Below are 21,540 nucleotides of genomic sequence, written 5' to 3'. Positions count from 1 at the left end.
ACTCCATAAGATACTATCAACACTCACTAACATAAACTGTATTCTATACGACAATCACGAATATTAGCTTGCAACTAACCATTGTTATAACTTTTTTAGCTTGCAACTATTCTATCAAAATCTTATAAAAACAAGAGATAGAATATAAAATTAATAATTAATAACTTTAATACACTCCCTACTCACAATTTGTGTAAAATTTGAATATTAATTTCTCCAAAAATTTCAAAGACTCAAACTCTCCTTTACGAAATTGCACCGTTTCTGTATTGCTGCGGCCGCTCTCTGTAAACTTCAAAAACTCTTCTGTTTCTCTCGCTTTAATTTTTTAAAATTCTAAAGACGTATGTACTTTAAATTTTATACTCATTTTACTTAAATTTTAACAAAAAAAGTGTGTCAACTTGAAAAGGTGATAGCACTTTTAAAGAATAGGAGTACATTCTCTTTTTAAAAAATTACTCTACAAACTAGTCAATGAATATAAGTGGGGTCCATCTGACTTTTACCTTTATACTACTCCCTCCGTCCCGCACTACTCGCACATTTCCTTTTGGACACGGAGATTAAGGAATGAGTGATAGACAAAGTCAACAATTACGACTGTAGGTATAAATTGTCACTAAAAATGGAAAGAGTGCAAATAACTTGGGACGCCCAGAAAGAAAATAAGTGCAAGTAGTGCGGGACGGAGGGAGTATTAATTATTTAATTCATCTGTGAATATACTTCCATCTTCCTTACTCTTCAAACACCATTTTTACTCTTTTCTTCTGCAGATGCTTATTTTTTCCTTCTTTAATTTCAGCCCCTCACAGTTATTCATTCCAAGATAATTTGTTCTTCAATGACATTATTTGGTAAGGGCTTAATACAATTTTTTAAATTTTTAAAAAATTTGAAAGTAGAAAATATAAAAAAATAATTGGGTAATGGCTTCAGCCCTACCCAGTTTCTACTGTGCTCTAAACCACTACAGATGAAAGCCACCTTCACCAACCACCCTCATACTATAGTATGATTCATTTTTTAATTTATTGTTATTATTTTTTATTTAGTTAACTTTTTCTAAAAAAATCAGTCTGCATATTTAAATATAATCAAGACGAATTAATTTCAGACTACTAAAAATTTTAATAAATGTAATAATGTTAGGGATAAAAAAAATCTGTAACAAAGTCAAAAACAAAATGATGCTTCCAGATTACTGGAAATTTATATAAGTATAATACAATAGATGTAATAATATAAGGGATAATATTTTTTTATCTGTAACAAAGTCAAAAACGAAATGATGCCAATTGTTATTGACTGTCAAAAATGAAAAAAAAAATTACTACTACTATTGATTGTCAAGGGAGAGGTAGTATACAGGATAGAAGTAGTTTTAGCCAAATATCGTCAAGGTATTTCTCCTAATTTGAATATAAGAAACAATACCTTCAATTTGATTACATCTCTCTAACTAACTTTGTTCTATTCGCACACTACTATAATTTGTTACTGTCTTCTCTATTTTTGGCAGTGAAATTGAATATAATGATGATGGCCATTAAAATTCTAAGAAAAGAAGGCCATTCTTTAAATTCTACAAAAAAAGAAGGCCATTAATTACTTAACTGACTGACAGATATGTATTTAAAATTTGGATTTTTCATATACTCCACATTATAAAGTTTTAATAAAATATATAAACTTTGATAATTTTTACAGTTTCTTTAAATTCATATTTCACAAAATCTGAGTAGATCTAATATCAAATTTTTAATGTGTCACATTCTAAAAATGTATAGTGATTTGGATCACATATCGATCCACATTAGACTTTTGAGTATCCATTTCCATTTGATTATTTTTAATTCCATGTTAGCAATTAATTTTGAAAATCATGTGATGTGCCAAGTCGTATTCAATTTTGCATAATTTGAACTCCAGGAAATTACGAGATAATTTTGTTAATGTATTTTTTAAATACTTTATGGTATATGAGAAAATTTAGTTGAGTTGGTCTTCAAGAAAATAATTGAGTTGAGATAGATGAACTATACAATGAAGTGGCAAGATATAGATTAATAGTAATATAAAAATACAGTGGATATTGGAGATAACCGTCGCCTCAGATATAATTCCAATTCAACAAATGTATATAAATTATAGTGACTTTTAATGATTAAAAAGAAAAAAAAGTGAAAATGTAGTGGTCGAAAATACATTGAATAGACAAAACACGAGTGCCTCAAATTAGATCCACAAAAAGGCATGTGGGAAGTTTATCCAAATGGTCGTTGTTTAGGGACCAGAGGGAACTATTTCTAAAGGTTTGTCTAATATTCTACACTTGCTATCAAGACAAACTTTAACTCGACATTAACTTTGAGGGTCAAGTTATAAATATTAATGAATTGGGCTCAATTTATGGGTCTTTTGCTTTTTTGAGTACTTTCGGATGCTTTTTTTTTGTGTTTTGTCTATTCTTTTTAGTTCGTTTGTTTGTTCAGTACTTCATCGTGTGTTTTGTGATTATCGTTTGGAACCTCACATTTGCCATGAAGTTGTCGTGGCATGTGAGACCATTCTTCAGTAGTAAATGAGATTGACAGATAACATTTGTTTTTGTTTGTGCATTGATTTTACTGTTGTTTATGTTTTTATGTTACAAAGATTACTCGAAGCCAATCACTTGAAATGAAGAAGGTTCGGTTCGCCAAAATAATAAAATGAGATAATTACAACTAAACAAAATGCAACTAACATAAAAGTTGCATATGCACTACACTCCCAACCTAGAGACAACAATAAAGATAACCAACCGAAAAGACCGAGAAAATAAAGACACAAACCACCCGAATAAGGACTAAACACTCCTAAATCCCAAAACAACAAGGATCGCACAGACTCAATCCAATTACTTATCTATCTAAAAACAATTTACATAGTATTTCTCACAACATGAGAAAATAAAAATTTAACTTACAATGACAACTTCATATTAATTAGTACTTAGTTATTTGTTTCTCATATTGTACTCATGTAGAATGTAGGAATATGATTCATATCTTATTTTAATCAAACACTAAATTCCTTATTTTCTAATTTGTCCATGAACATATATCATCTCATTGCCATCATTTGTTCGTTGAAAACTAATTTTATTGAATTTCAATTCATAAACTCCTATGCTTGCCATGTGCAATTAATATATATAGTTAGGTCATGGTAGGGCAAGTATTGGCCCTTAGTGAGGCTACAAGCCAATTTAATTTTGGGGTCCTAATTCTTGGTCTACGCAATATATACGTATACATAATGATTTTATGTAGGTGGTTCAAAAACATTTGTCAATCCATGTAATTAATTTTCTTATAGTGATACATTTAAATGAGGGCTACATTTCTTTAAATTACGGGCTTATTGGTAAATAGTACTCCTACCAAATTATAAGAAGTAGTGTCGAAACAGTTAGGGAGCATCGTATAATTTCTGACTCGATCTAATATTCATCAGGTATTGGATACTCACTGCCCGAATATATCAAGGTCGGGTGCGGGTAATTTCCATGTAAATAATTTGCTAAATATTGAAGATTTTAGATGTGTCTATTTTTCTACAAATCAAAAACTGAAATGATTTATAAAGCACGTCAAATACCAAAATCGATTATGTGGTCTTTGGGCAATCAAATCACATATAACTGCATTATTTATGTTACGTCGATAGAAATTAATATCATCGTATTTAATGAATATTAATTTCGTCAATGAGCAAGTGGATGGGCATTACCATGATTTATGGGAAAGATATTATTAATAGAAGGTGGTTATTTATGCCTTTATTTGCTTTTGCTGGCCCCCTTTGCTGACATATTAAAATGCTACAATTATAGTCTTCATTTTCCTTTTGTTTTTTTGAACCAATATATTAAAAAAGTCTTCTATATTTATGTATAAATCGTAACATATCACATGCATTCGTTTAGAGTAAATTGAATACACAATGCTATTAACAAAATGTGGCATATACGTTAATGCATTTAGTGTAAATTGGATACAAAATGCTATTAACAAAGTGGGGCATATACGTTAATGCATTTAGTGTAAATTGGATACAAAATGCTATTAACAAAGTGGGGCATAAATTATAGTAGAGCCACACAATATAGACACTAACAACTTATTTGGTCGACCAACAATAAACATTTATATTATTTCGTATTATTATTATTATTATCCAAAATACCATGTGTTATTCATTCAATATATTTACTGAAATCGATAATATCATAAATATATGGCTGACTTATATGGGGAAATTAGACTTCAACGTGAAACATGAAATGTAACAAATGACTTATGGGAAAATTAGACCTCAACACCCACGCTTTCGCAATTATTTCTCAATCTACTGAAAAATAGCAAGTAAATGCTTAAACTATAACAACTATGAACAATGTAATGAAATTTCGAGAATGTAATTATTAATAGTTTAATATTTCGAGAATTGTTTTTCCTTTTAGATACTACAATTTAAAATCCCACTTTAACTCGCTGCAAAATTTAAAAATGTGAAAAAATGTTAGTGAAATATGAACCTCGATTTTATAGTATTAGGTTGTAATGGAATGTTAACATAATGATTTATTAGAATGTACTAAAAAATGATATTTGAAAAGGTAAACGAAATGCAATAAACAGTTAAAATGAGTGAAGAGCAAAAGCATAAAAATTAAAAAATCTATCAGTAAACCAACACAAACTGATGTGCAAGTCCATTACAATCGACATACAACACAACCTATGATTTCTCAGTTTAAACGAATAAATCAAAATGTAGACGAAACGAAGACTTAACCGGCTCCCAACGCAAAGAACAACGACAAACCTACAACACTAAGGGGGAACCTAAAACAACCAGTTAACTCCAAAGAAAGAAAGAAAAATAAGTTAATGAAAAAATGTGGATTGCTGATGATTCTGGATGTTAAACGCGGTGGTGTCAGTCTATGAACAAACAGATTTCCGGGGATAAAAAAATCAAAAGAACCTGAAAATCAGAATGTACTACTGCTTTCACTGGCGGATATAGAGGGGCCTTCAGACTTCACATGAGTGGTCCCGTTGCTGATATCAAGGCCTTGAAATCGTCCGAGAGGGTCTTGGTGCATTGAGTCGGAGAGTGGCCTTGTGTGATTGGCAGAGAGCATGGCATGCTGCTGGTGGCTTGACATGCCGGCTTGAAGTGTGTGAAACTGCTGCATTTGTGCGTTCAATGATTCGTTTGAGCCAGCTTGAGGCTGGTTGGAAAAGAATGTGGTCTGGTTGTAGGGAAGGTGCTGCACGGTTAGATTGAACGTATCTGATGTGGTCGACATTTCTCCAGTCGCGACTCTGAGTCTTTCTACTTCCTGCCGTAGTGCTTCATTGAGTGCTGCATATTTTCAAGAAGATATAGTGAATTTCATCTCGAATTCGTTTTAAATCACATTAAAAACTCTAATATTGTAGCAATGCTAAATTTAGAAGGATCAATAAGCAAACTTTCAAAACACAAATACTTGTGAGCGATGACACGAGTAGTTCTAAGGCACTTATCAGATGAAAACTTCCCCAATTCATGATTTAATGCATTAGAAAGATTGTTACTGCATTAGTACTTACCATCGCGTAGTTGAGCTTGCTGTTCCATGGCTTGCAACCGAAGCTTAAGCTCCGTATTCTCATTACTGAGTCCAGTCGTGTCTCTCTGAAAGAGATAACATTTGCATCAGAAACATCGTAAAGTTAAGACTGCAGTAACCTGTTTTGCTCCAGTAGACATACCTGGAACAGAGTGAGTTGCGCAGAGAGAGTCGTTGCTTCAGTTTGAAGCGTCTGAACTTTTCTCTCCAGTTCAGATATATACCGGGCCTTCCTTTCTTTTGATCGAGCAGCAGACTGCCGATTTGCCAGAATCCTGCACGACAAAATGGTTGTGATTGTCGATAAAAGGAAAAAACAGTCAAAAGGCCGTTGATGATGAAGCATATCACAAACTACAAAACTGAATAAGAAAACACATCTCATCTCATTTCAAGCATACTCTGACAAATTGACAACAAAAATTAGAGGGGATTGTGAAGTGGACGATGGAAGAAACGAAAGTAAGAACCTTGAGCGATCAATGCAACATACCTACATAAGTTCACCAAAGATTTGGAAAAATGAGGAAAAAGTAGACAAGATTACCGAATTGCAAGGTGTACACGTCCGAAATTCGACATACTAATCCAGTTTGATAACAAAGCTGATATTTTCCAACCCCAAGTTTTATTAGCTGAGTTCAAAGTGCATGACCACATCTAATCCCTTAAGAAAACACTTGCATTCTGCAATAAATAACATTGGTTTTACTATATTTAAGTTGATTTAGTACTTATTTTTCGTTACAACTTCTTCTGCTAAAGTATGTTACCAAATCCAGATCACTTGATTCATCACAAACCACACAAGAAAAATGCACGAGCAATCGCAGCTAAAGCAGTTAATGTTCATGACAATAAGTAAAGCTCATACACAATATAGCCATCATTACATAGAAAAAGACAGGATTTTTCCAAATTATCCACTAAAACCCAATCAAGATCTTCAAAGTTTATAATCCTTGCCATCAAAAGGGTTGCTTTGCAATAACAACATTTGTGATAAATGCCCAAATTCACATAGCAATCCTTACCCAAAAGGACCTTAACTACACCACAAACCAAATATAGATCCCAACACTCAATTACTTAGAAAAGACTAAGCAACTGTTACAACTCAATTAATGCAATCACAGCAATAATTAAAGAGAAACACGTCACTCAAATCCACACATCGAATTTCAAGATTCACAGAGATCGATCCATCCCAAGATCCAATCTTGAGTCCATGATCCAACACAAGCATAAAACTCAGATCAAATCCACACACAAAATGAGTAAAGATCGCACCTTTTTGCGCGTTTGGGATCAATAGTCCAGAGCTCAGCAAGCTTATCAGGGGGCATAGCCTTCTTGGCCTCGATGCTGCTGTCGCTGAGCAAGAAGCTGGAGCTGCTTTCGACGGAATTGCTGTGGCGGTGGCGCGGCCTCTTGTCGGCGTCATCGTCGGCGGCGGCAGATCCGGGTGCGGCGCTGAGCTTCTCAATGTCCATGTAGGTGGAGAAGAGATCGTCTTCGGATCCCATCTCGTCGAAGCTCGCGGCGGGGGCGTCGAAGGAGTCGGAGCCCAGATCTAGGTCGTCGGGGAGGCGGAAGTTGACCTCGGAGTGGGCGCGGCGGTGGCGCATTGCGGCGGAGAGGGGCGGCATTTGCTGCTTGGAGTTGGGATCTTGCATCTTAAAGATTGAACCTTTTTGGTGTGTGGGTGTTCTTGGTTAATGCGGTTGGATGATTAACTGTTTCTGGTTGAACTAGGAAAGAAAAGAAAGACTAAAAGGAGTGTGTGAGTTGGGTGGACTTTTTGAGAGTGCAATCATTTGATGGTGTGGGGTTGTGTGCATGGGATCAACACCCTCTAGTGGTTATGCCCTATGCCATGCTACAATCAATCATGGCCTACTTACACAAAGGTCTTAGTATTGCCTTGTGGATATTGGTGGTGATGTATGGTTAAATCTGGAAATGTCGATTTGGTTCGAAATCGTACTAGTGGTTCTGGAACTGAATTAGAATCGTCGTAAATGAGGCGAATCTTAATTGGCTTTGCGGTTAAGGTGATCTAGTTATGGTTTTGTAATGTCGCGCTGCAAACAAGAGATTTCGTTCGAAACTAGTGAAGATCACGAAGATCGAAAAATAAATCTAGAAGATTGAAAGAGGTCGTGGAAATCTAGAAGATTGAAAAATAAATATATGAAGTTAATTTTTTTTTTTAAAAAAAAAGAGGTCGTGGAAAACCCAAAAAAGAACGGTGGGGAAATTTGCTCGGATAGGTGGTTATGGAATTGTCATAATTACATAGGGTGACTTCGCAGTTCAGGCTGTCCAGTTATAGTTCCGCTAATCTTGAATTGCAAACTAGTGATACAATCAGAATCGTCGGCAAAAAAAAACAAGGAAACTCGAAAAAACTTGAAAAGAACTGTAGATTTGTCTATTGAATTATAACCGTCTTGGTGAGTTCTGATTCCACATTTCGTGGAACTAGAAATGGCGAAGTGGAAAACCTGAGAGCATTCCCAACGGTGAGCAGCAGCTCACCGTCCGTCCTTGCCGCTGGCAAAGACGAGCTCCGCCACCATTGCGCTCTTGCCGCTGGCAGGGCGCTGCTCTATGCATAGAGCACGTCCGTGCCAGCGGCAAGAGCACGAGGCGTCGACGTGGCATGCTCTGATTGGTCAGTTGATTTATCATTTTTTATTATTTTTTTAAAAAAATTTGAAAAAATCTGAAAATTTCAAAATTAATAAAAAAATACTTTCCCACTTCCTAATAAAATATATCCATTTTTTCCACACTTTTAATTTATTTTTTTCATTATTTTTACCCCAAAATTCATACTTTCATCTATAAATACTCTCATTTCAAACACAAAAAAATGACACTATACCAAACAACTCTCTCAATCTCAAATTTTAGGAGTTTAATTATGTAATTTTTTATTTTTAGGAGTTTAATTATGTAATTTTTAATTTTTAGTATTTTAATTATGTACTTTTTAATTTTTAGGATTTTAATTATGTCTTTTTTATTTTATTTGTATTTTGTAATATTTATTGTGATTTTTTAATGAATTTTAGTATTATGGAAATGTTTATGTTTAATTGAATATTAAATTAATTGTGCTCGTCCTTGCGGAAGAGCACAGTTGTGGGTGTTGTGCTCTTGCCAGAGAGCAGGCATGAATAGTACCGCCCGTGCCCACAACCGTGCCGTTGGCAAGAGCACGGTTGTGGATGCTCTTAGGTCGACATCACTAGGGTATATTGTAAATAGTGTTATCCAGTTTAACATTCTTTTATGTAAACAGATGATTTCATGAATTAATACTTGCATTATATGGAAGAAAATGGGAACGAAATATAATTAGGAAAAACTAAAACATATGTAAACAGATGATTTCATGAATTAATACTTGCATTATATGGAAGAAAATGGGAACGAAGTATCATTAGGAAAAACTAAAACAAAATGCTTAGCTTAAATTTGGGTTGAGAGAAAGATCTTATCGTTTTTTAAAAATAAAATTAGTAAAAGAAGAGTTGAAATCAAATTGGTTAATCTTTGATGTAAGAGATAAAATTCATGTTTTTGTGTAGTCATTAAGTAAAATTTATTTGCTTCAATAGTTCTCCACATATCACACTCCACATTAAATGCAAATAAGCTATTGGAATTACAGAGGTTCACAATATTAATGTGTTTTGTGTAAAGTCATTAAGGCTAGTTCTCCACTTATCACACACCAGATTAATTGCAAATAAGTTATTGGAATTTTCTTCAACAGTCAATCGTAAAACTATACATACTGCTATGGATGATATATAAGTATATTACTAGAATTTAGGTAGAGATTATTTATTGTTTTGGTTATTGTTAGAAAAATAATGAATTTTAGTCAAATTATGGTTCGTCATACAATTTTGAAAATCAGCAGCAAAAACTATGGATTTTAACATTCTTTTCTCAATTATTTATGATAAAATATTTCAATTTCCTTTTTACAGTATGTTGTTGGTCAGATGCACTACACATGTTTCAAATTGATGATACGCTTGGGTCATTTGCTAATTGTGTTGAGAAAAATGATAAAATTCATGGGTGGTGTTATCCTCGTTGAATTATTCGGATATCACTTTAGATACAATTTCATCCAAATAATTAGACCTTATAGAAATTTTTAGAAAAATGTTAATTTATGATTTTTACAATTAATTTTCTAATTTGTGGAACACAACTGAATTGAACAAAATTTATGTTTTTTTGTCAACACCCCTATTTTAAATTCTAATGAAATGGAATGAGTATGTGGATTATATAACTAGAAAATATGCAATAACGAGTTTATATAAATAAAATATTTGAGTCTACTAGTAGTATTTATTTTGTGTAACTGTGTAAGGACAACAATAAGTGGATGTTTTACGTAAGTACTAAATATAGTAAATTTAACTACAATTTTAAAAAAAATGTCTAAAACTTATGCTTTTCTTTAATAACCTACGATTTTATAATTTTTTTGTAGTTTTTCAGAATATGTCCTCGACAAAGAATTAGAAAAGTAGTCGTATGTTATATAAGATGTTGTATCCATCTCGATAAGCATGATATAAATGTGTATGAGTAATAAATTTTATAAACTGTTCAAAAAAGAAACATACTAATTCATATATCAATTGGCACGTAATTAATAATTTGTATAAAATTAAAATTCTTTCTTCTTAGAAAAGAATTTGAATTCTAATGCTCCCAAGCCCACGATAACGGCCCATCACATGTCCAACTCACCTCATGATCAAGCTCAAGCCACTGCAATATATGATAGCCCATCAACGGCCCAATCGTGCCTACTCAAATCAAAATCACCATATGTCGGCCCAAGCGACACAAACACCCCCCAACACAATCCTAGATTATTCTTGATTATAAATAATTGTTTGCTTGGTTATATCATTTTTATTCTCAGTGCCCTATTCGTGTGTATGTAATGAACATGGAAAACCCAGATCTACACCATTCAACTTTTTATCTTACATATTGCACAAAAATTAGATTTTTAAAAATTATTAATAATAATTTATAAAAATAAAAAAAATATTACAAACAAAATAAAATTTAAAACTATCTCCCTACTCATTATTTGTACGTCAATAAGATTTTGACAAAAAATACATTTTGTTAATCCTACTACTCCATCATAAATATATAGTTTCCAATAAGATTAGACAAAAAAATAATACTTTCCAATAAGACTAGGTAAAAAATATATTAGTAATATTCCTACTACATTAGTAGTGAATAGTTTGTTTGATTGGATATATAAATTAAAAAAAATTACTATATTTTTTGTGAAAAGTAGCAAAGTTCATTAAAATGCATACTATAATTGACTAGAAAATTCATAAATCAAGCACATAATCCATAAATTAATCATATAAATGGAAGGAATAAGCCCACAACCTTGTGATTTGCCTAATTAAATGAATTTATTCGGCTATATTATAATTTTTCCTAATTAAATAGACTGTGTATTCATAACTTCTAGTGTATTCATAATTTCTACAATATACTCCCTCATCTGCGAATAGGAGTCCCGTTTTTCCATTTTGGTCCGGCCGTGAATAGGAGTCCCGGTTCATAAAGTAAGAGAAAAGAGGAGAAAGATAGTTAGGGCGTGTTTGGATTGCCTTATAAGATCAGTTAGCATATGTTAAATGGAGTTATCATGTGTTTGAATTGCCTTTTTTCGTTTTTTACAGGCCTAAGTTAAAAGGGGCGGCCCGCCTAATAAGCTCTGATAGTACCATTTAGCATTTCAGAGTAAAATTTGTCTGATAGCATTTACATGTTGCTCATTTAAAAAAGTTTTCAAAGAGAATTTACTTAAATATCCCTCTTGGATGCCCCTACTTATATTGAACGACGCAGCAACAAAGGAGTTTCTGCTTCAGCTCCAATTTTATCGACAAGCTGCGAGACGTGATAAATTCCTTCTCCGATTCATTCAAGACTTGACACTCGACAGAAATTTTAAGCGAAGATCGATCAGGTTAGTTTAGTTTTCAATTCGAAGTTAAATCCCTACTTTTTTTGCCCCAATAATTCGAGGGAGAAAAATCCACATTTGTTGAGAATGAGTAATGGAGGTGGTTCTAGGTTTTGGGGTTAATTGTTGATTTTCGAATCTCCCTATGAGTTTCGGGGGCTGTGGAACAAATTCAAGATGGAATTTTGACTATTGGAAACCATAATATTTTGGATCTGGATTTGTATTGAATCTGAGGCATTTTTGGGTATTTTTTGTAATATGAACATATCAATTTGACATCTAAATTCATGTAATTGGAATCTGTAGGTATTAGGAAGATTCTATGTTGATGGTTAATTTATGTTTGCGACAATTGATAAAATTCGTTTTAGTTAACAAGTGTTTTGGGAGAACTTAGAAGAGCCAAGATCAAAATAACAGATTCATTTTGGTGAAATACTATTTCATTGCTGTTTAATTCATGCTGGCTAGTTCACTGTTATTTTTAGAGAAATTGACTTGGAAGAATCATCTATTACAATAATGAATCATAGTCTTTAATGGACTTTTATGTTACGGATAGGAGTATTTGGTTTTGGCCTTTGATTGTAAATAAGGTTGTTGTATATTGGTGTTCTTGAATAGACAGGAGTGGTAATAGTTGCAGCTTGCAGTCAACAATCTCCTACTTTGTAATTTGCTTCATAAACATGATTTGGAAATTTGTTGTTCCAATTAATAGAGGTAATATCTAATTCTTGCTTTATCTTGTTTGTAGATGGCTCCAACTGTAAAGAAGGAGTATACAGTGGTGCAAATGTTGGAGGAGATTATAAGCAATTATTTAGTTGCCCGGTTTTGTATACTATATTTCCTTTTTGCTAAACTAGAGAAGGGTAAAAAGAGAAAGAGATTACAAATAGTCTTACCTTATAGCCTAACGGATAGGGTACCCTCGCAAGTTAGTTACATGAACAGGTTGGTCGGTGTTAACGACACAGATTGCTTAGTAAATCTAAGGATGGATAGAAATGCGTTTGGTAGGCTTTGTTCCCTGTTCCGGCAGTTAGGCAATCTTCGTGATAGGAGGTTTGTTTACATTGAAGAACAAGTGGCTATTTTCATCAGTATACTAGCCCATCATACAAAGAACCGTAGGACGGGATTCCACTTCTTGCGGTCAGGTGAAACTATTTCAACATCTGTTCACACTGTACTCAAAGCCATCATAAAAATGCACACATTGTTCCTGGTCAAACCTGAGCCAATAAAAGCTGATTGCGTCGATTGGAGGTGGAAACATTTCAAGGTATAATTCACTGTAGGATGCTACTAATTCATAAATTGCTCATCTAGACACGCTATATTAATTATCTCACATAGAAATAGATTTTGTTTCACGTCCCCACTTTCTTATTTTTCTGCAGGGTTGTCTCGGAGCGTTGGATGGTACTTACATAAATATGTTAGTTCCTAACTCAGATAAACCGCGCTTTCGGAACCGAAAAGGACAAATAACAACAAACACACTAGCAGCCTGCGATCGACATATGCGATTTACCTATGTCCTACCCGGCTGGGAAGGATCTGCTGGCGACGCTCGTGTCTTAAGGGATGCAGTCAATCGCCCATACGGTCTGAAGGTCCCTTTAGGTATAAAACTTGCATCTTATTTGCTGTCTTCGTTTGCTGAATATTTACCTTTTATATAATTCCTTATTGTGTATCGGTTATTTTGCAAGGAAATTATTACCTTTATGATAATGGTTATGTAAACCGCGTTTCAATCCGAATTGTTAATAGCATTTAGTCGGAGGCTACTTACCTGCGCCGGAGAGTTTGCCATCTCGACAGAAATCGGACCACAAGCACTGAAATTGGAAGGGTGTAGAAGCAGGAGGCGCAAGCTTGAAAATTTGAGGAGGGAACAGCGGTATATATTGCTAGGGTTTACAGAGGATAAAAATGGAAATACAATAACTTATAAGGGGTATAAATGGAAAGCTGCATTTAAACTCATGGTGTATTAAAGACCAACCAAACACCAAAAATGTTAACTTATTTATCTAAAAAACGAACCAAACACCAACTTTGGAAAGGCCAAAGTCTGAAAAGGGAATTGTAAATATGAGGTCTCCCTTTTCTAGAGAAATAGTATAAGGCAATCCAAACACGCTCTTAAAGTATTGTTAGTAGATATTGGAACCCACATTATTATTAGTGTTTTGATGGTGGTATAAGTTATAAATTAGTAAATGTATACAGATAATAAATTGTGATAACTTTCCATAAATGAAAATGCTCGTACTTTTATGAGATGAATGAAAGAAAAAATGTCATATTTTCATGGGACGGAGAGAGTATCATTTTAGTCGCAAAGTTTTCTTTTACTAATTGAAAATGATTGTAGGGATCAGACCACTATGAACACAAATTACCTGGACCTCTTTTGCTATTACAGCGCTACTGAGATGACTAATCTCAGAAGGAACAAGCCGTGTACAAAAGTAAACCAAGATTACAAATCAAACAAGTACAGGGGAAAATACAATCAGAACCCTAGCTACGTTCAAGTTCCCAACCAAACTTGGACCTCAAGCTCAACCGATTAGATCCCTGCACACTTAGAGAAAAGGAATCACTAACACAAGACAAGATCCCTAAGGATCTAAATCAAAATCAGAAAAGACAAAGGAAAATGTATATCAAGTTATGGCTCAGGTTGCAACAGCGACTACACCGGGCCAAGGATCTCACTGTACGCTTTAACCAAGAGTCACCAAAGGAGAACCGTCGAACTTTTCGGTCAGAAGTCACTGCCTCACCGACCACCACCAGCTCCGACTCACACAGTCACAAGGATCTTCACAAATCTCACACACACCTCACATATCTCTCACACCACACACCAAAACACAAGCAGATCTAAACCCTAGGTCAGATCTGACATCAGATCTTTGAAGGAAACCGAAGTGGTGACCAAACTCAAGATCTTCACCGATAGATCTCATTAAAACAGAGATTCATCGAAGGAAACAGAAGATCGGAGGAGAAGACCGGCGGTAACCGCCTCAGGTGTAGAGAGAAAGAAGAGAGAATGGAAAGAGAATCATCACCAAAATGGAAGAGAGAAGAGAGTAGGGAAAGCGAATCTCTACCACCTACTTTCTTTTCTATCTCAATATGGCCTTCAATCTAATCCCAAACCATATTTACCGATTCACTATACTGCAGGTCCAGCACGCGATTAACCATAGAAGAGAGATAGGCCGCGGTGGCTTTGGGGTGGTCTACCGAGGAACCATACGACGTCAAGGAGAGAGGACTCGTGCAGCAGCCTTCAAAACGGTGTTGCGGGGTAATGCATTTCGACAAGAAGTTACGGTGCTCGACATTTTGCAAAGTGAGTATGTAATTGGATTTCTAGGCGCTTGCGAAGAGTTGCAGACCATCGTGCTTGAGTATGCTCAGAATCATACTCTGCGTTACCATCTTCAGCGTCCAAAGTCAATGACGAATTTCCCCTGGTGTGCACGTGTGCGGCTTCATTCATCGGGACGTCAAATCAGACAATGTGTTACTGATGGCTGATTTCACTCCTAAATTGAGTGATTTCGCCCCATCCAACTATTTTGTCCGTAGGCTACACTGATCCTTATTATTTGGATCCCGCAGAGAGTGAAAATGTTAAGTTTCATTTGGATATCTACGCATTTGGGTTTTGGAGTAGTTATCCTTCATATTAATAAATGCATAAAGATATACTAGTAGTATCATCATTGAATACAATCCCTACAATTCATCATTTTTTATATTAATAAATTGGAAATTGAATTATCCAATTACTAATATCAAATACAATCCCTACAATTCATTAATATGATCTATTAATGTTATGAATAGTGTAAAGAGCGAGAAAATGATCGACGCTATATATATATATATATATATATATACATCTTTTGTTCTATTGTTCTTTTTAATCTCAGCCCCACGATTTTGTCATCCGACGGTCAGATTGATGCCACGTGTCATTTAATAATGCAGATTTTTAGTTGAATAATGCACACCGACTAATAATGCACCATTATAGTGTAATAATGCAGATTTTTAGTTGAATAATGCACACCGACTAATAATGCACCATTATAGTGTAATAATGCAGATCATCACAACCATCCAATTCAAGGATTCAAGGGTTGTGATTAAAAAGAAGCTTGGACTGAAAAGCTGCGAAGTAATATCTATATTCACGGACGAAACCAGACTCTCAATGCGAATAAGATTACAAACTAACAAATAACAATGAAGATAACTAACTATATATGACCATAAACTCTAAAACCTCTGGTTGAATTTCACTTTTGTATTCTATCTTTTATGTCTTGTCTCTCTTTTGATCTCTGCCGAGTATTAGTACAATCCCAAATTAAATCGTTCAACAATTAAGATAAGAACTGAACTACACAAATTGTCCTTTGGCACTTTGAACATATAAATATTATGGGAAGTCTCTGTCTTATGCACAAATTACATTTCGTGTTCTTTTTCAACTTTTTCTCATGAAAATTCCTCTTGGCCACCAAAGGACATTTTTGTACATTTTCACATCGCCAACATATCACATATCAATCAAAGACCCAAACATATACTAATAAATACTACTCATATTATAGATACTCGTAGACTTCATTAGTGTGTATGGTTATTAATAAGTACATTCATTAGTGTATATAATGGAGTATATTTTTAGTACTATTTAACTTCAAATTTTAGTTAACAATTTAGAGTGCATGTCTATTTAATTCGTTATATTTTAGCCTTTGTTTTGCTTTCTTAATCAATAAATTTAAAATAACAAATATAATGGTGAATTATTATAAAATTAATATTGGAATACATATTAACCAATCGCATCATAATCACATAGAAGTGTGATCAATTGCTAACTCATCTCTTAATTGCAAACTACAACTAATTTACGACCATAAGATTTTAGAGATCTAAAACTCTATAAATTGCCATGTGTAATTTTATTTTTTATTTTTTAATATTACAAATATAAGAATAACTACAAATTTAGGGTTTTGAATCGAGATGTCAATATAGTATGTTAAACATATTAACACAATGATTTGAAGATGTCCACACAACATTTTGACATTATACACATATTATGTTGACATATTAAGACAGTTTTATTGATATTAATATGCTTGTCGAAAAATACCAAAATTCATAATTTTATTTCAAATTTTGACATCGGAATATATGCAATTGAGATCTCGTTAGAATTCTTATGAAATTACATTTACTTTGATATATATTGTGTGAAAAAAAATTAAATTGAGATAGTTATATGAATTTAAAGTTTTGAGATAATTTTTACAAATGAGTTATAACTCATTTGTTATTAAATAACAATAATACCTTAATTGACATTTTTTATTTATTGTATTGATATTCGGTACTGAATGATCTTTGACCTTGATTTAAATATTTAATATATGATATATCTTTTTAGGGAAATAGAGAAAGTATTTTCTTCTTTTATGGACTATATATCTTAATTTCTTCATTTTTAGAGTGAAATTAGGTTTAACTGATTCTTTTTGTACTCTCTTATTCTATGTGTCATTATCTAGTGTCTAACTACGTGAATATGATTGTGTCACTAATAGATTCCTGTAAAATGCAAATCATGTCAAAATTATGTAGCCGGTTGAGTACTGACTGGATTGATGGTTTTTTTAAAGAGGGAACATCTTTTTAGGTCCACAAACTTTGCTAAAGTATCATTTTAGGTCCGTGAACTTTGAAAATATCATTTTAGGTCCGTGAACTTTGAAAATATCATTTTAGGTCCATCAACTACAAGTTAATATCATTTGAGGTATTTTAAACTTTTTTCGGACGAAAATGCCCTTAAGGCCTTCAAATGGCAACTTGGACAATTCTTTCTCCACTCATCTTGACGAAAAATTTTTATATTTAAATTCAATTTGGACGGTAATTGATCTCCATTCTTAAATTCATATAAATAATACTCCAAATGACAATCCAAATTAATATAGCTATCTAATTCCAAAATAAATAAACTAAATATAATTCACAAATTACCTATAAGAAGTTTTTAAAATGCAGTTTAGATTGAAAAAATAAAATAAAATATCAAATCCCAATTCACTATCCCCAAATAATTGGTCATCTAATAATTGAAAAATTAACACATATTTTTTAAGGCAAATTTTAATTATATTTAAATTCAATTTGGATGGTAATTGAATCAAATAGGAGTAAAAAAAATTTGTTGGACTCTAGGTCTTTGACGCAAGATGAGTGACGAAAGAATTGTCCAAATTGCCCTTTGAATGCCTTAAGGGTATTTTCATCCAGAAAAAGTTCAAAATATCTCAAATGATATTAACTTGTAGTTGGCGGACCTAAAATGATATTTTTAAAGTTCACATACCTAAAATGATATTCTGGCAAAGTTCATGGACGATGTCCCTTTTTTTAAAATAGATCATGTTTGGATTTGCATTAACTGGTGGAGTTATTGAATTTTATTTTTTTTTGGTTTGTTTTTTTTGGGCATAATATCTTAGTTTGGTTAATCTTCATTTGAGTATTTCTTTATACATAAAAAAATGCCCCCAAATGTCACCATTTTACATTTGTACTTCTATTTTAACGTCTTGCCAATATTATTATCCATTTTCGTTACACAGAGAAACTTCACGCACCACAAATATTAGTAAACGTTATTATTAGTATTTATATTATTTTTATAAATTTAATTAGTACTATGTAATAATGACGATGATAAATATTAAACGAACGTAACACCTCTATTTTGTTCTTTTCTTTCATTTTCATTTATATAAAGCCACACCGATTTTAATGTAACAAATTGCACAATATCCATTAACCAAATTCCCATAAGTACATAACAAACTAGATAAATATATATTGCTGCATGATATTCAATAAGTTTAACGTTTAAATTTACACTACAAATGTTTAATGTCACAAGTTGCACAATATCCATGTTTTTATGCAAAGTCATTAAATACAAATAATTATTTGGACCAATAGGATTTGACTCTATTTTTGGACCACCAACCTCGTCTAACAGTGTGTGCTATTGAAATTTTCTTCAACAATTTATTAAAAAAAACTATGCTACTATGGACGATAATCATGAATTCATGATATTACATGGAGAGATCAGCACTTATTTTAATTTTTAATGGAATGGAACGTGGATCATATTACTAGAAAATATTTATGTACTAGTACTATGTTTTTATTTATGTAGTTTGTTCTTTTGAGTCTAGTAATTCATTTTGCGTAAGGCCAACAACAAATGGATGATTTAATTTTAGATAAGTTAACTTTGGTATAACCAATTTTCAGCTTTTATTTAAAAATGTATGTTTTCTGTTTAATGATTTCTAGCATTGCAAAAAAAAAAGTTTAATTTATGCTTCGCTTGAAATAATTTAATGTCATACTATAATGAACCAACTCAACGGAATCTTAAGTATGGATTTATAAATTAATTGAAATAACCTGATGTCAGAATAATGAACGAACTTAATGGAATCTTTGAGTGTGGATTAGTTTAATTGAAGTGATTTTCTCAAAATATGACCTGATAATACATGACATGATGGAATTAGAAAGATGATTCTTCATCTCAATGCTCAATAACTCTATTAAGAGCATCAGCAGTGGCGGACGTCAACGCGGAATTCCCACCGGCATGTGGGAATTCTGTGACAGACGTCCGCCATTGTGCGTGGCATACACGGATACGAAATTCCGTCAAGGAATTCGCAGTTCCGCGGCGTTCCGCGGAATTCCGCGGGGAATTCCGTGCAGACGTCCCCATTGCGTTGACTCACACGGACGTCCGCGCGGAATTCCCGTATATTGCATTAAATGGTTTTTTTCGGTTCCTATATATACATCCCGTTGAACTTCATTTCATTCGCACCACTTGTATTAACGAGTATCTCTCTCTAAAAATACCCTTCTTTCGAAGAACAATGGAGCACCACAATAGCTATTCCCCCGCCTCGAGTGAGACACAAGCGCCGCATTTTCCCATCGGCGGGAGTACGCCGATGTCCACTGCGATGTCTCAAATGCCGGGGATGATGCCCCAATCTCAAATGCCACCAGGTATGATGCCCCAGTACTACAACATGTACCCGCAGTGGTATAGGATTATGCCCTAGATGCCCGGGGCGAGTACCGGAATGATGCCCCAGATGTCGGGGATGATGCAGGGATCGCCTGTCGCTGCGGGGGGAGTAGGCAGGGGGTCCCCCAATCGCCGGTGGACAACGTCTATCGGCCCGATATGGACCTACTGTCGACGGAAAACCCGACGAGTTCTCCTCTCGAGACTCAGTTCACTGGCAATGACACGTTCTCACTCCATGAGTTGGGGCTTTCTCTGATCCGAGATTCTCCCACCGACGCATCACCGGCGACAGTGAGGAGGGGGAGGACTGGGTGAGGGAGGGGCAGGGGACGAGGCGTCCCGGTGTACGGTGGTGAGGTGGGGGCCGCTGAGGTGGGGGGATCCAACGAGAACAGGAGGACCGTCTGGATCATGGACGAGTGCGTCGCGCTGGCGAAGACGTGGATCAGTGTAGTGGAGGATCCATACGTCGGGGCGAACCAGCACATCGACCGGATGTGGTGGCGCATTAGCCAAAGCTACCTCCAGTTCAAACCGCCAGGGGGAAGCCTCACAACGCAGAGCAATGCCGGAAACAGTGGGATCGGTTGAAGAGGCAGCTCAGCCGATTTGCCGGCATTTACACAAACAACCTCTGCTCGGCAACCAGCGGCATGTCTGCCGAGGATGTGAAGCAGCTGGCTCATCAGCAGTTCCCCGAAGCTGACAAGGGCTTCGGGGAATTCAAGTATTGGTCGGTGTATCTTGTGGTGCAGTCTTCGCCCAAGTTCACTGCGGGTGTTGAATCTGGCTGGCCGAAGCGGATGAAGATCAGCGCCTCCGGAGAGTACAGTAGCAGTGCTGGTTTCGCGGAACTCCCCCCTCCCGAGTCAGAGTTCCCCACACTCACATAGTCGGCCCGCCGCTGTCGTCCGGTTAGGCAAAAGTCCGCGGCGCGGATGTCGAGGGGGAAGCACCAGCGGATCCGCCGAGGCCCAATCGGCAGCACCCCCCAAAATGATCCCGAGAACCCCGAGAACCCCTCATTCGCCTGCATCGCGGCACATGAAACCTTGTTACGTGCAATGGTTGAATGGCACCAATCGACCGACCCCCGTTACAAATGGTCGCTTAAACCCCTCATCAACAGTATGCGGCGCGATTTGGGGTTCGAAGACATGTCGGATGGTGACGGCGAGGGGGGTGGCGGCGGCGGGGACAGGGGGGATGGCGGCGGCGGGGACGGCGACGGGGAATCCGAGGAGTGAGAAGTCGATTTTTATTTTAATAATGTAATTATTTTAGTAATTATGTATTTTTTTATAATGAAGTATGTTTTTTTTAAATAAAGTTGTTGCATTTTCTCCGTATTCGTGTCGACTATTTAATTCCGTAAATTTCTTACTTCCGGAAATTGTTTAATTTGTGAATTTTTTTTATTGTGGGAAGTCCGTCGGGAATTCCGCGGGGAATTCCGCTACTGTGCAGTGGGAAGTCCGTATGACGTGGCAGTGCAGTGGGAAGTCCGTATGACGTGGCATGAGGTGTTTTTGGGAATTCCGCCGGGAGCTCCGCGCCACTGCTAATGCTCTAAGCAATTTTACATTTTTCTTTTCTTTTTGTTTTTCTTTTTCCTAAAAACGT

At 35.0% G+C, this 21,540-nt stretch overlaps 2 protein-coding genes across 4 annotated transcripts; one reads left to right on the top strand and one right to left on the bottom strand.

Annotated features, from left to right (window-relative positions):
* Positions 1–4,703: 4,703 nt before the first annotated feature.
* Positions 4,704–7,543, bottom strand: LOC121763080 (transcription factor RF2b-like). The gene is made up of 4 exons (XM_042159142.1): positions 6,965–7,543; positions 5,817–5,949; positions 5,655–5,739; positions 4,704–5,424 (listed from the first exon to the last, which is right to left on the bottom strand). Exons 1-4 carry the CDS (start codon positions 7,348–7,350, stop codon positions 5,048–5,050), a joined length of 981 nt encoding a protein of 326 aa, XP_042015076.1. The 5' UTR covers positions 7,351–7,543; the 3' UTR covers positions 4,704–5,047.
* A 4,059-nt stretch (positions 7,544–11,602) lies between these two features.
* Positions 11,603–15,403, top strand: LOC121761829. 3 transcript variants are annotated; one of them, XM_042157512.1, is made up of 4 exons: positions 11,603–11,723; positions 12,481–13,011; positions 13,130–13,355; positions 14,937–15,403. In XM_042157512.1, the coding sequence occupies exons 2-4, from the start codon at positions 12,481–12,483 to the stop codon at positions 14,951–14,953; spliced, it is 774 nt and encodes a 257-aa protein (XP_042013446.1). In that variant the 5' UTR covers positions 11,603–11,723; the 3' UTR covers positions 14,954–15,403. The 3 variants fall into 3 exon arrangements, with proteins under 3 accessions (XP_042013446.1, XP_042013444.1, XP_042013445.1); XM_042157510.1 differs by lacking the exon at positions 14,937–15,403 and adding an exon at positions 13,506–14,054; XM_042157511.1 differs by lacking the exon at positions 14,937–15,403 and adding an exon at positions 13,445–14,054.
* Positions 15,404–21,540: the final 6,137 nt, after the last annotated feature.

This window comes from Salvia splendens, chromosome 13 (assembly GCF_004379255.2).
Source record: "Salvia splendens isolate huo1 chromosome 13, SspV2, whole genome shotgun sequence".
Lineage (NCBI taxonomy): Eukaryota > Viridiplantae > Streptophyta > Magnoliopsida > Lamiales > Lamiaceae > Salvia > Salvia splendens.
This window is presented reverse-complemented; position numbering and strand designations above follow the sequence as displayed.

Excerpts from the sequence above, each read along its gene's own strand:
- LOC121761829 (XM_042157510.1), top strand. The coding sequence starts at position 12,481 with ATGGCTCCAACTGTAAAGAAGGAGTATACAGTGGTGCAAATGTTGGAG. Across the intron at positions 13,012-13,129 it reads GGAGGTGGAAACATTTCAAG|GGTTGTCTCGGAGCGTTGGA; the intron begins GTATAATTCACT and ends ATTTTTCTGCAG. Across the intron at positions 13,356-13,505 it reads CGGTCTGAAGGTCCCTTTAG|CATTTAGTCGGAGGCTACTT; the intron begins GTATAAAACTTG and ends AATTGTTAATAG.
- LOC121763080 (XM_042159142.1), bottom strand. The coding sequence starts at position 7,350 with ATGCAAGATCCCAACTCCAAGCAGCAAATGCCGCCCCTCTCCGCCGCA. Across the intron at positions 5,950-6,964 it reads GATCCCAAACGCGCAAAAAG|GATTCTGGCAAATCGGCAGT; the intron begins GTGCGATCTTTA and ends TTTGTCGTGCAG. Across the intron at positions 5,740-5,816 it reads CGCAACTCACTCTGTTCCAG|AGAGACACGACTGGACTCAG; the intron begins GTATGTCTACTG and ends TATCTCTTTCAG.